Genomic DNA, 13,953 nt, shown 5'->3' with positions numbered 1-13,953 from the left:
TTTTAAAGAGTGATTTCTAATTATATGGTTTAGAAACCCCTTGCGTACCTTAACTTTCTCCTAAACCATATACGTGTGCCAACCAAACCTGTTGTTGGAGCCCTCTAAATCTAATAAATCTGTGTCTTTAAGTATGGTCTACTCTCTAATCCATGACAGCCCAGTCGCAGCATGGTATACTGTATTTTTCGCTCTATAAGACGCACCAGACCATAAGATGCACCTAGTTTTTGGAGGAGGAAAACAAGAAAAAAAAATATTCTGAATCCCAGAAGCCAGAACAGCAAGAGGGATCGCTGCTTTCGCTGCGCAGTGATCCCTCTTGCTGTTCTGGCTTCTGGGATAGCTGCGCAGCCTCCATTCGCTCCATAAGACGCACACACATTTCCCCTTACATTTTAGGAGGGAAAAGGTGCGTCTTATAGAGCAGTGTTTTTCAACCACTGTTCCGCGGCACACTAGTGTGCCGCGAGATGTTGCCTGGTGTGCCGTGGAGAAAATTGAAAAATCCGAAAGATTATTTTTGTGGAAAAAAAGTCAAATTTTCGCCCACTAGGCGGGCGCCGGACTGTGTCCACCCTATTTTCCATCCGTCCTGGGTGGGGATCAGATCGGATGGGATCGGATGAGAGCGGACAGGCGGTCCGCTCTCATCCGATTCCCCATAGAGAGCAGCGGGGCTCTGACATCTCCCTCTCTGCACACAGTGTGGAGACGGAGCTGTCATCCGCCGGCTCAGCGGGGATCAGCGAATCGATCCCCGCTGAGCAGAGAACGGTCCGCAACGTTCGATTCCAGCCAGAATATCAGCTTTGTGTTCAGCCAAACAGGCCCAGGTTGCGCACTGAATAAAGTATTTTATAATTTTTCATATTTCTGTTTACTTACTATTTCATAATAAAGTAATAATAAAATACTTTCTTTGTGTTTATTTGATTCCTATTCAAGAGAATTACTTTATATATAGTCAATATAGGCACAGAGTTAAATTTTTTAACATTTTCTAATGGTGGTGTGCCTCGTGATTTTTTTCATGAAACAAGTGTGCCTTTGCCCAAAAAAGGTTGAAAAACACTGTTATAGAGCAAAAAATACGGTAATTCAAGATCAGGTTGAGCAAAACCCCGCTCTCCCTCTGGTCAATAAGAATTAGATGTTTTATTCTTGGCCTTTTACCATTCCATTTAACCTTGCGATGGCCCTTCTCCAGTTTTGAAAACAATTCATACCTCCTAAAATGGGAATGGTTTGAAATAAAAAAATCATTTTTGGTAAAACATTCATCTTAACTGCCAATATCCTACCCCAAAGGGAGAGGTGAAGTTTGCTCCAGATTTCCAAATTTTTCTTAATTTCATTCTATGATTTCTTGATACATGTCTATGCATTTAGCTGAGATCCAAACTCCTAGGTATTTTACTTTATTCTTAATCTCTAGACGTGTGCTTTCTTGTAAATCTTTCTCCTCCTCTAAACTCATGTACTTAACCAATGAATTAGTATTTTTTTGTTTAATCTAAATCCTGCTTGTTTTTGGAAGCCACCCACAGTGGCTGGGGAAGCCCAGCCAGATCGGCGGGGTATAAATAAATTATTATTATTATTAGAGGCAGCCTTGCCTTCTGCCTTTTCTAATCTCTATATTTTCTGTGGTAATGCCATTAATAATCAAGCTTGCTTTTTGATTTGTATAGATGGCCTCAATTCCTCTCTCAAATCTCTCTCCCAGACCCATTAATTTTATCTGTTTTTTTATAAAACACCAAGAAATGTTATCAAAGGCCTTTTCAGCGTCTATTAGCATTAAGGCCATTTGTTTATTATTTCTAAATTCCAGATATTCTAAAATATCAATAATATTTCTGGTGTTCTGTTGGAATTGCTTCCCTGAGGCAAGGAAGTTTCCAGGGGGTGGGTGAATGTCTTGATCAAGGAACTTTCCATGGGGCCCACCCTTTCAGGGCACCAGGTCAGCAAACCTCCTTCTTTTAACAATTTTTAAGACTGGAAGCAAATAAGAATGGGATTTTCTGTCTGCCAGTTAATTGCTACTCAGAAAAGAAATGGGCTGCTGGGAGATGGAGGGATACAATCTATTTCAGAGAAACAGACCAGACAAGAAAGGAGGAGGAGTGGCATTATATGTCAGGGATGTGTATACCTGTGAAGAGATCCAAGATTTAGAACCTCAAAGCCAAAGTGAGAGCATTTGGGTCAAAATTAAGGGAGAGAAGAATAACAGAGACCTCATTGTGGGAGTTTACTATAGATCCCCAAGCCAAACGGAGGACATAGATGATGCCTTCCTGGAACAGATGGCCAAGCATGCAAAAGGAAGGGAGATAGTAGTAATGGGGGACTTCAGTTACCCGGATATTTGTTGGATGTCAAACTCAGCCAAGAGCATAAGGTCAAACAGATTCCTCACTGGCCTTGCAGACAACTTCATTGTCCAGAAAGTGGGAGAAGCAACAAGAGGAACAGCCATTTTAGATCTGGTCCTAACCAATGTTGATGAGATGGTTAGTGGGGTAGAAGTGGAAGGATCATTAGGCGCGAGTGATCATGCTCTTCTGAAGTTTACTATACAGCGGAAAGGAGCAGCCAAGCATGCTAGGACTCAATTTCTTGACTTTAAGAAAGCCGACTTCATAAAACTTAGGGAAGTGCTGGGTGAGATCCCATGGACAGTAATACTAAAAGGAAAGGGAGTTCATGATGGCTGGGAGTTTGTTAAGAGGGAGATAATAAAAGCACAATGTCAGGCAATGCCAATGAGACGGAAACATGGAAGGTGCCTAAAGAAGCCAGGGTGGCTATCTAAAGAACTTTTAACTGAGTTAAGATTAAAAAAGGATGTGTACAAAAAATGGAAAAGGGGGGAAACCACCAAAGAGGAATTCAAACAAATAGCCAGCACGTGTAGACACAAAGTCAGAAAAGCTAAAGCACAGAATGAACTCAGGCTTGCTAGAGAGGTTAAAAGCAACAAAAAAGGCTTTTATGGGTATGTTCGTAGCAAAAGGAAGAACAAAGAAACAGTGGGGTCACTCAGAGGAGAAGATGGTGAAATGCAAACAGGGGACACAGAAAGGGCTGAACTCCTCAATGCCTTCTTTGCCTCAGTCTTCTCCGATAAAGAAAACAATGCCCGACCTGAAGAATTTGGAGCAAATGAGTCAGCAAAGGAAACACAGCCCAGAATAACTAAGGAGATAGTACAAGAATACTTGGCTAGTTTAGATGTATTCAAGTCTCCAGGGCCAGATGAACTGCATCCAAGAGTATTAAAAGAACTGGCAGATGTGATCTCAGAACCACTGGCAGTCATCTTTGAGAATTCCTGGAGAACAGGCGAAGTCCCGGCAGACTGGAGGAGGGCAAATGTTGTCCCTATTTTCAAAAAGGGGAAAAAAGAGGACCCAAATAATTACTGCCCAGTCAGTCTGACATCAATACCAGGGAAGATTCTGGAGCAGATCATTAAGAAAACAGTCTGTGAGCACCTAGAAAGGAATGCTGTGATCACCAATAGTCAGCATGGATTTCTGAAAAATAAGTCATGTCAGACTAACCTGATCTCGTTTTTTGACAGAATTACAAGCCTGGTAGATGAAGGGAACTCAGTGGATATAGCCTACCTTGATTTCAGTAAGGCATTTGACAAGGTGCCCCATGATATTCTTGTAAAGAAGCTGGTAAAATGCGGTCTTGACTATGCTACCACTCAGTGGATTTGTAACTGGCTGACTGACCGAACCCAAAGGGTGCTCATCAATGGTTCCTCTTCATCCTGGAGAAGAGTGACTAGTGGTGTGCCACAGGGTTCTGTCTTGGGCCCGGTCTTATTCAACATCTTTATCAACGACTTGGATGATGGACTCAAGGGCATCCTGATCAAATTTGCAGATGACACCAAACTGGGAGGGGTGGCTAACACCCCAGAGGACAGGATCACACTTCAAAACGACCTTGACAGATTAGAAAACTGGGCCAAAACAAACAAGATGAATTTTAACAGGGAGAAATGTAAAGTATTGCACTTGGGCAAAAAAAATGAGAGGCACAAATACAAGATGGGTGACACCTGGCTTGAGAGCAGTACATGTGAAAAGGATCTAGGAGTCTTGGTTGACCACAAACTTGACATGAGCCAACAGTGTGACGCGGCAGCTAAAAAAGCCAATGCAATTCTGGGCCTCATCAATAGGAGTATAGCATCTAGATCAAGGGAAGTAATAGTGCCACTGTATTCTGCTCTGGTCAGACCTCACCTGGAGTACTGTGTCCAGTTCTGGGCACCACAATTCAAGAAGGACACTGACAAACTGGAACGTGTCCAGAGGAGGGCAACCAAAATGGTCAAAGGCCTGGAAACGATGCCTTATGAGGAACGGCTAAGGGAGCTGGGCATGTTCAGCCTGGAGAAGAGGAGGTTAAGGGGTGATATGATAGCCATGTTCAAATATATAAAAGGATGTCACATAGAGGAGGGAGATAGGTTGTTTTCTGCTGTTCCAGAGAAGCGGACACGGAGCAATGGAGCCAAACTACAAGAAAGAAGATTCCACCTAAACATTAGGAAGAACTTCCTGACAGTAAGAGCTGTTCGACAGTGGAATTTGCTGCCAAGGACTGTGGTGGAGTCTCCTACTTTGGAGGTCTTTAAGCAGAGGCTTGACAACCATATGTCAGGAGTGCTCTGATGGTGTTTCCTGCTTGGCAGGGGGTTGGACTCGATGGCCCTTGTGGTCTCTTCCAACTCTATGATTCTATGATTCTATGATTCTATGATTCTATGAGATGATAAAGCACTTATTAACAGGCGTGAGAATGAACCAAAACGCTTAAAGTCTGAACCTGCTTTAAATCTTCAACATATATTGCCTATAACTCTCCATTGTGAGCGTGCTTGTTTGCTATGAAAAGCAAAACTGTGTTTGATTCCTTTGTTAAAGGAATGTGTAAGCAGACACAAGTTCTTGGAAGCAGAGACTCCCAAAGGGTGTGTGACTAAACAGAATTTGGTAAAAATAATGTTGTGTGGATTTTTTTTACAATGGCTACTAGATGAACAGCTGTCAGAATTAAGAGTCTAGATACATGGAATTCTGAGAGAGATCAAACTGGAGATACTTCAGATGGCAGAAAGCGCGGGATCTGCCCGAGGAGATTTGGATCAATTCTGCCTGCACGTGAGGCAGCAGCGGGTGATGGTGTGGACTGCCTGGAGGACTGGAAAGACAAAGGAAGCTGTTAAGATGCCTGAAGAGAGAAATAATAATAATTTTTATTTATACCCCGCCCTCCCCAGCCAAGACCAGGCTCAGGGCAGCTAACAAGCAATAATAAAAACAAGTTGAATGCATACAAACTTAAAAACAAGACTAAAATACATTAAAATATTGAAAATGCAGCCTCATCATAGGAGGAGAAAGGAAAAAGAAAGAGGGGGAGGGAATCAAAACTGATTCTAAGCCAAAGGCCACCGGGAGCCAGTGCAGCTGGAAAAGCACTGGGTGAATATGCTCCCATGGCAGAGACCCCATGAGGAGCCTCGCTGCAGCATTCTGCACCCGCTGGAGTTTCTGGGACAGCTTCAAGGGCAGCCCCGCGTAGAGCGAATTACAGTAGTCAAGCCTGGAGATGACTGTCGCATGGATCACTGTGGCCAGGGCGGGGCAGGAAAGGTAAGGGACCAACTGCTTGATGCGGCGAAGGTGGAAAAATGTCGCCTTGGCTGTTGCTGTAACCTGCGTCTCCATGGAAAGGGAGGCGTCAAGGATTACACCCAAACTCTTAACGGGAGGCAATGGCACTAATTGGGCCCCCACAAGAGAAGGGAGTTGGTCTCACATCCCCATGCCATCCCGACCCAGCCATAAGACATCTGTCTTTGAAGGATTTAGTTTCAATAGGCTCCCACAAAACCATCCAGCCACAGCTTCCAAGCATCTGGTCAGTGTATCCGGGGCCGAGTCAGTGTGGCCATCCATCAGCAGATAGAGCTGAGTGTCATCAGCATATTGGTGACAGCCCAGCCCAAAGCTCCGGACAGTCTGGGCAAGGGGGCGCATTAAGATGTTAAAAAGCATTGGGGAGAGGATTGCACCCTGCGGCACTTGCCACACCAAGGAGTGGTGCAACGACATCTCCCTCCCTAGCGCCACCCTCTGTCCCCGACCAGAGATAAAAGAGCACAGCCATTTACAGGCTTTGCCCTGTATCCCCATGTTGGTGAGGCAGTGGTCCAGAAGATCATGATTGACCATGTCAAAGGCTGCTGACAAATCTAAAAGAATCAGCCTTCCTGACCCACCTCGATCCAGTTGTCTACGGAGATCATCTGTTAGGGCAACCAGAGCCGTCCTGGTCCCGAAACCAGGACAGAACCCGGACTGAAATGGATCTAAAGCCGATGTTTCCTCCAGAAACCTACCAAGCTGTTCAGCAACTGCTCTCTCAATTACCTTACCCAGATATGGAAGATTTGAAACTGGGCGGTAATTGGATAGGTCTAAAGGATCTAGTGAAGTTTTCTTTAAGAGCGGAAACACCACTGCTTCCTTCAGTTCCCCTGGGAATGTCCCCGTGCCAAGGGACAAATTGATAATTTCAACCAGGGGGGGTCCGTGCGATATCTGGACACGCCCTAATCAGCCAAGACGGGCACGGATCGAGAAGGCAGGTGGTGGGCCTATCAGCTTGGAGGAATCTATCCACATCAGCAGGGAGTATCTGATTGAAATGGTCCAACACTGGACCCGAAGACAGTTGAGGGGCCTCCAGTTCAGTCACTGTATCTAAATTGGCAGCGAGGTCACGGCAGAGCAACAGGACTTTCTCCGCAAAAAGGCTCGCAAATGCCTCACAGCTGTGGGTCGAATTTGTGCTTAAATTTGCTTGTCCTCCTAAGGACGTTATAAATGGATTGATGACCAGAAACACCAAGAGACAAGCAGAGATGGACTTGAAGAAAGGCTCCAGGGCACAAGTGGAAGTGAGCACAGGATGAAAAGCCTCGAAAGTTGTGGTGGTTGCTGTGGGAAAAGATGGGAAGAAATGGAAGACACACCCCTTTCCCTTTTTTAAACAGGATGAAGCAGGATTATCTTGGAGTGTATACCTTGAATAAAGGTAAAGGGACCCCTGACCATTAGGTCCAGTCATGGCCGACTCTGGGGTTGCGGCGCTCATCTCACTTTATTGGCCCAGGGAGCTGGCGTACAGCTTCCGGGTCATGTGGCCAGCATGACTAAGCCGCTTCTAGCGAACCAGAGCAGTGCATGGAAACGCCATTTACCTTCCCGCCAGAGCGGTACCTATTTATCTACTTGCACTTTGACATGCTTTCAAACTCCTTTTTTTTTAAAAAATATTTTTATTGGGTTTTCACATTTTATATAAACACAAACAACACACCAAAACAAACATAAAAAACAACAAACATGAATAGTTCCCGAAAATCTTATTTTCTAACCCTAGTCCTTGACTTCCCCCCACCCCCTCCCCTGCATCCCTATTCCCAAACTTATGTCAGCAAGTTGGCATTTCTTCCATCTTAATATTAGTCCTTTTATGAAAAACAAAAATAAATTTTCCCTAAGTTGGACCCCAATTCTCTTCCCTCGATTTCTCATTTTTTCTTACATAATTTTCTTAATACTAAACCCCCTGGTCTTGAGTGTTGTTTAAATTTAATACTTCCCTCCCTCCCCTCCCCGCTTTGCGTCCTTTCCCAAGACATGTCCAAATTAACAGTTTTTAGCCTGGATTCCGGATATCCGAGGCTCTCAATTCTCTTTTAGTCCCTCTCCGCCGGTTTTGTTGGTAGTCCTTTTTGTCTATCATCGAGTCTCGAAAGATTTCCTTAACAATCAATCCAGTCAGTCCATAGTCTCTTCCCATATTTAAAGGCAACTGCTGAGGAATTTCCACAAGGCCTAAGTCTTGCTGATAGTCAAAATCAAAGTCTATGTGGAGGCCCCAATTGTACTTCTTTATTTCGAGCTCCTGAATTCCATAAAGTCCCAGGGCCTCCACTTTCATCTTCTGTATCTTTCGTAGGCTTAGAGTGGATTTAATCCAATAGTCTCCTTGCTTGTGTTCTCCAGATGCCGGCTTCTGGTTAGTACTTTCCCAGATAACTTGTTCTCTTTCTTGTTTTGTCTTCTCCTCTTCTTTGTTTATTGTTTCAAATTCAGCTGTGGGTTCTTTCTCACTCAGGCCCTCATTACTTTCAGCAGAACTACTTGTTTCCAAATCCAAGGTCGTCAATTGTTTACTCATAGCTGTAGTCTGCTCCTGTAGGGTTCCCACCAGTGAGAACATTCTTTCGATTTCTCTCAGTATCTTTCCACCCACAGCCATTGTAATTCCACAGAATTCCCCCTAGAGGGAATCTGGTTACTGAGTAACCTTTTCTCCAACAATCCTCTGTCCTATTATTGTTTCTTTGTTTCTCAAGATTTTAGTTCAATTGTAACTCCTTTTAATCCGGAGAGGTCTTAAACAGCAATTTTTTTCACTATTAATAGTCCATTTGACAGCTTTTGACAGCTGTCAAATTCTGCTCCTCTATACAGGCTCCAAATCAGGTCGCTCCCGGGCCCGGGAGGGAGGGTTGTTTACCACAAAACAAAGACTCTTCCAACACTCCACTCTCCTGCTCAAATTTACCTTTCTAAATCTTGGAAGTTACTGTCTTTTTAAAACTCACCCTTTACAGGGTAGGCACTCCAGCTTAGTTCTTATTTCGTTGCTCTGGATCGTCTGCAAGGGGGGGTGTGGGGACTTCCTTTTAGCACACCCCCCGGTCGTCTCAAATTCAAAAGGTAAAAGTTTTAAAGTTCAGTTCCAAATTACTCACGGGTTCTTTTTTCAGTCCGAATTTCAAGGAAGGAAGTCAGCGCTCTCCGGTTATGGCTCGCGGCTTCGCTCAGCGGCGGTAGCGGTCGACTCTCAGTGCCACGCCGTCCCCTGTATCCCCTCCGTAGCCTTTAAAAAGGCTCATTGCGAATCAGGGGGGGCGCTTAAGGCACCCGCCGAGTCTTCAGTCCGCAGGCTTCCGCGCCTGCGGTTTTTAAGGGTCCCCGTGTCGCCGGCACGGCAAAGACCCATCCACCGCTGAGCCGATTCCCTCCGGAGCTCGGAGGGAATCCGCCATTTCCCGATCGCGCCAACCCGGAAGTCCCATGCTTTCAAACTCCTAGGTTGGCAGGAGCAGGAACCGAGCAACGGGAGCTCACCCCATTGCGGGGATTCGAACCGCCGACCTTCAGATCGGCAAGCCCTAGGCTCTGTGGTTTAACCCACAGTGCCACCCACGTCCCTTATGAATACTTTAAATAATTGTTATAGATACAATTGGCAGACAGATAACCTGAGTGCACTCTTTTCATTTTTGTTTTTTCTTGCTTTTTTTCTCTTGCCTTTCTGTGGTCTTTAATCTTTGCTTGGTCTATGTTAATTATATATATATATATAATTTATGCTTTGCTTTTTGGCATTTTCTTTCTTGGACTAATGAAGAGACACCCCAGAAGGTGGTGGGTGGAAGATGAGGGGCCTTGCATGACAGGAAGTGTGCAGAGGATCTCCCAGGTGGGAGGCTGGCGGAAAGGGGTGAGAGCTCCCTCTTGTGTGTGTGGAATGAGGGTCAAGATACCATTATGGCAGAGGACCTTGAACTTCTTTCTTCTCCTCTTCTTTTTCTGTTACTTTATTCTTCTCTCTTGCTTCTCTTCTATTTATTTTCTTGGCTCAGAGTTCTCTTTATTGTACTCTGTGTGGGAAAACTCTCAATAAAGCTGACTTTAAAAGTCCAGGAAACGAGGCTCCCTTTGGAGAGCATTGCCAAAATGCCGGCAGCTGTCACTGCACCTTGTGGCAGCAGATTCCATCTCTTCCTTCCGGGTTAGCGCCAACGGCTAATGGCGGGTTCCCTCCGAGCTCCGGAGGGAATCGGCTCCGCAGGATTCGGGTCTTGCCGCTGCGGCGACGCAGGGACCCTTAAAAATCACAGGCGGGGAAGCCTGTGAACCTGGTGACTTGGCGGGCACCATTTGCGCCCCCCCGACCCGCGAAGGAGCCTTTTTAAAGGCTTTGGAACGGGGGACGGGGTGAGTGGCGCGGTGCTGAGAGTCTACTGCTTCTCCTGCGGAGTGAAGCCGCATGCCATGGTCGGAGAGCGCTGACTTCTTGTGAACAATTGGACTTTAAAGCAGCAACCCGTGAGTAGTACGGAAATTGGATTTCTAAAGAAAAAAAAATTTTTTTTTTTAATCAGGCACGATCGGGGAAGATGCAAACAGGAAGTCCGTCTCCCCGTCTTGTAAATAATCTAAAGCAAGGACTAGCTAACTAAAGTCGAGAGGATTTTTTCCCTTTTATTGGGTAAAAGATATTAATTGCACGATTTGGCAGTTTAAGCAATTTTACTGGAGGATAAGAGCTAATTTTCGGAGCTGAGGCGCCACCCCCCCCCGGACCCGGTTGGAGAGATATTGAAGAGTTTGACAGCTGTCAAATTAGCTGTCAAGACGGAAAAAGCGAACTTTGTTTTCTATTGTCTCTGCTGGTTATATTTGTTACAATTGGGCTATACTTTGTTGAAAACAAGGAAGAACTGACACAAACTAACTTGATTGTTGGATTTGAACTGGAATGAATACTAAGTAACCAAAATCCCTCTAGGGGGGGTTTTGGGACATTACAAGAATGGCTGAAGGAGGCAAAACTCAAGCTAAATTGGACAGAGTTTTCTTTCTCTTGGGACAGTTACAAGGCCAAATTGATGTTTTGGCTACCAATGTTGCAACTCTGGACTTAACAGTAAATAAGTCCATTGAATCTGATAAGGATTTGATCCAGGAAGCCCAAGCAGCCAGACAAGAGGAGAAATTTGAGAACTTTGAGAGTGTGGAGAAAGAGACACATGTTGTTTTTGAGGAAAAGGAAGGAGGAGATATAATGTTGCAGATGGCAAAGGAGAGCCAGAGGCCTGACATGATGGTTATAAAGGAAAATAAGAACTTGATGATGAAAATCTGGTCTGAATTGGTGATTGAAGAATGGAGAGATCTCTCTCTGTGGAGATCTGAAGACCCAAGGATTACAAATTTGATTAAGGTGAAAGTTGGAGCTTTGGGGACATTTGGATTTGAAAGGAGTAAGAAACAAGATTTGGGCTCCACTTTTAAACATGGAGGTCTGGCTGGAAGAAACATTGTCCTCATCGGGCTAGAGCATCTCCGAGGTCTGGTGTTTAATATTAAGGACTATCAAAAAAAACGGCAGAGAGGAACTGAGAGACAATTAAGAGCCTCGGACGTGACATCCCCAGGCTTATAGTAGATTAAGACTGATGGACATTTGTTGGGGATTGAAACCGGGAAAGGGGATGGGGTGGGGTTTGGGGATCCAAAGGGTGTATAATTATAATTCATCTTTTTATTTTTATTCTGTTTTGTTATTTGTATGAAAAATGGGGAATTCGTGGAAGGGAATTTGGGTCGACTTTAGAAAAAGGATTTAAGAATGAGTACTGATGCATAAATTTTGATGTTTATAAGGTAAAATCGGTTTTTTATAATGAATTAAACATAAAAAGGTTAAAAAATTGGGGATAAGAACTTGTTGAACTAACAATTTGAATTGGAATATAAGAAGGGGAGGTGTGGGGAAGTCAGGGAAATATGTTATTGAAAAATAAGGATTGTAAACTGTATATGTTTTTAATTTTTCTTTTTGTTTTTTCTTTTTGGTTTTTAATCTACTAAAATGGAAAATCTTCAATAAATATCTATTAAAAAACAACAACAGATTCCATCTCTTCCTTATGGCTGGTGGGAGCAGAGAAGGAGAGAATTGCAGACAATGTGGGCGTCTCTCCTGTTTGCATGCCTCACTAAGGTGACACACACATGGAATCTAAACCACACCTGTGGATTGAAGGTGGGGTTTGGAGTAGGCTGACACTCCCGTGAATCAGGGCAGGGGAAAAGGAGAAGTCATGTTTGAGCTCAGAGGCAAGAGCTGCCTTGTTTCCCACTGAAAAGCGAGGTGGGTGGTGATCCGTGCCAGATGGGTTTGAAAAGGTGGCCTAGGATCATAACCACAGCCAATTTATTGGTGCGCTGCATTTCCCACAAATCCATTTTGCTCACAGCTGTTCAAATCCAGTTTGGCAGTTTTGAACTTCTGAGCTTTGCTTATGGGAGACAAAATAAACATGCTGAATTTAGATCACTCTAGGGCACTGGAAAAATTCCCTATGCAAATCTCCCTAGTTTGCATAGGATTCTCTTCTGGAAAGTTTAAAGTCAAAATGTTCTGGGAAATCTACATCACATCACGGAACCTACTTTATTGTGAGAGTTATCTAACACAGTCCGTATATTTCATGTTCCAAAGTTCAATTGTCTTTTACAACCACTGCTGACCCCACTGGGCGTGGTAATCCAGTCAGGGAAAAAGGGAGGCAGACTATGTTTAGGGCACCTTTTCTAGCTCCTCCCCCTTTTCAGAGTGAGCAGAGTGGATCCTAAATAGGGCTGCTCAGTCATGGATACAGCTGCCGAGCTGTATTATATACAGCTGCCACTCCAATTGGAGAACAGCCTTCACCAAAAGTGTCATGGACTTTGAAGACATGCAAACTCGGGACGAAAGGGAGAAACATGCTAAGAGCAAGGCAAACCCTCACCGTGATCAACTCCTGCCCAGAAACCTGCGTCCCCACTGTGAAAGGCAGCCAAGGGGTCATCCAGACCAAACCCCAGCAGTTTTAGAAATCCCCCCGCCCCGCCATGGCCATCAGTGAAACCTTTGCGGCTGTGTGAGTGCAGGGGGAGGGAGCAGAGGGCCCCTCCAAGTGTCGGTGTGCTACAACTCCCATGAACTCAGGCCAGCATGGCCAACTGTCAGGGATGATGGGAGTTGTGGTGCAGCAGCATCTCGAGGTCTCTGGAGCTTGACCCAAACTCTGCTTTCTGTTCTGTAAGGTGTTCTTTTTCTGCTGAAGAAAGGCAGGAATCGTAAGCAGGGTGGGGGTGGGGGGTGTCATGAGGCCAGCTCCATAACTGCTTCCTGGGCTGCCACAATGGATTATATAACCTCCGGTCAGCAGTGAGGGAGGACATGAACTCCTAGGGAAGCAAGATCCTGTTTACTTGCACGCAAGTGCCAGGAGGAAAGGGAAAGGACAGCAGGAAAGCAGTGAGTCCCAGCAGCTTCTCAGCACATGGTTTAAAAGCGGGGGGGGGGGCAGTAGACAGAGAGGCCCCTTCCCACCCTCTGGTGTCTTATGTGGGCATATGCCTGGCCTGCCTTCCCAAAAGGCGAATGCTCTTGCTGTCTTCCTTGGGAGGAAATGAATGGCAGATGGTGAATAAGGTCAGCATTACAGTGTATCCCATCTGTAGTAATGCTGAGCCACACCCCCTTCCCCACCTGTCCTACAATCCAGCGGGACCCGGCTAGGAGAGGGAAGGTGGTGCCACAGGATTTACTTTTTCAGGACAAAACACAACAGAAGGGGTAGTTGCTGCCACCACTCCCTTGTCCGGGGATAGCCCAGAAGATTAACCCAAGGGAGAAGGTTACTCTTCCTTGTTACCGGCTGCCCCCACCCTGCATTGCTTTACCACAAATCGCAGGCAGAAATTCAACAGGTTCAGTAGGAGGCTAAGTGGTCAGACTTTGGATTCAAACTTTCCCCAGAAAGGCACACAGAACAAAATAGGAAAATCCTTTTTTAAAAGTTATTTAAAAAACAAGATTAAACATACTTAAAAGTAGGCACATCTCTTATGTGGTTCAGACAAGAAAATAACAACATTGTAAAGAATCGCTAGCTAAATGTACCGTATTTTTTGCTCTATAGGACGCACTTTTTCCCCTTCAAAAATGAAGGGGAAACGTGTGCGTCCTATGGAGCGGAAGCAGGCTCCC

The 13,953-nt window shown here is 45.0% G+C and overlaps 1 protein-coding gene across 4 annotated transcripts in view; it reads left to right on the top strand.

Moving 5' to 3' along the window:
- SNX33 (sorting nexin 33) overlaps nucleotides 1–13,953 on the top strand; it is a 48,499-nt gene that overhangs the window by 18,129 nt on the left and 16,417 nt on the right. The window contains exon 2 of one of the 4 annotated variants that reach the window (XM_081170609.1): nucleotides 6,917–7,211. The exons of the other annotated variants lie outside the window; for them this stretch is intronic. Within the exon in view, the coding sequence (XP_081026735.1) occupies nucleotides 6,917–7,092 (176 nt within the window). The 3' untranslated portion in view covers nucleotides 7,093–7,211. Of the gene's footprint in view, nucleotides 1–6,916; nucleotides 7,212–13,953 lie in introns of those variants that run through there. 4 annotated transcript variants of the gene reach the window in all.

This window comes from Podarcis bocagei (genome assembly GCF_964188305.1).
Source record: "Podarcis bocagei genome assembly, chromosome: 14".
Classification (NCBI taxonomy): Eukaryota; Metazoa; Chordata; class Lepidosauria; order Squamata; family Lacertidae; genus Podarcis; species Podarcis bocagei.
The sequence above is the reverse complement of the archived record's forward strand: the minus strand, read 5'-3'. Positions and strand labels throughout refer to the sequence as shown.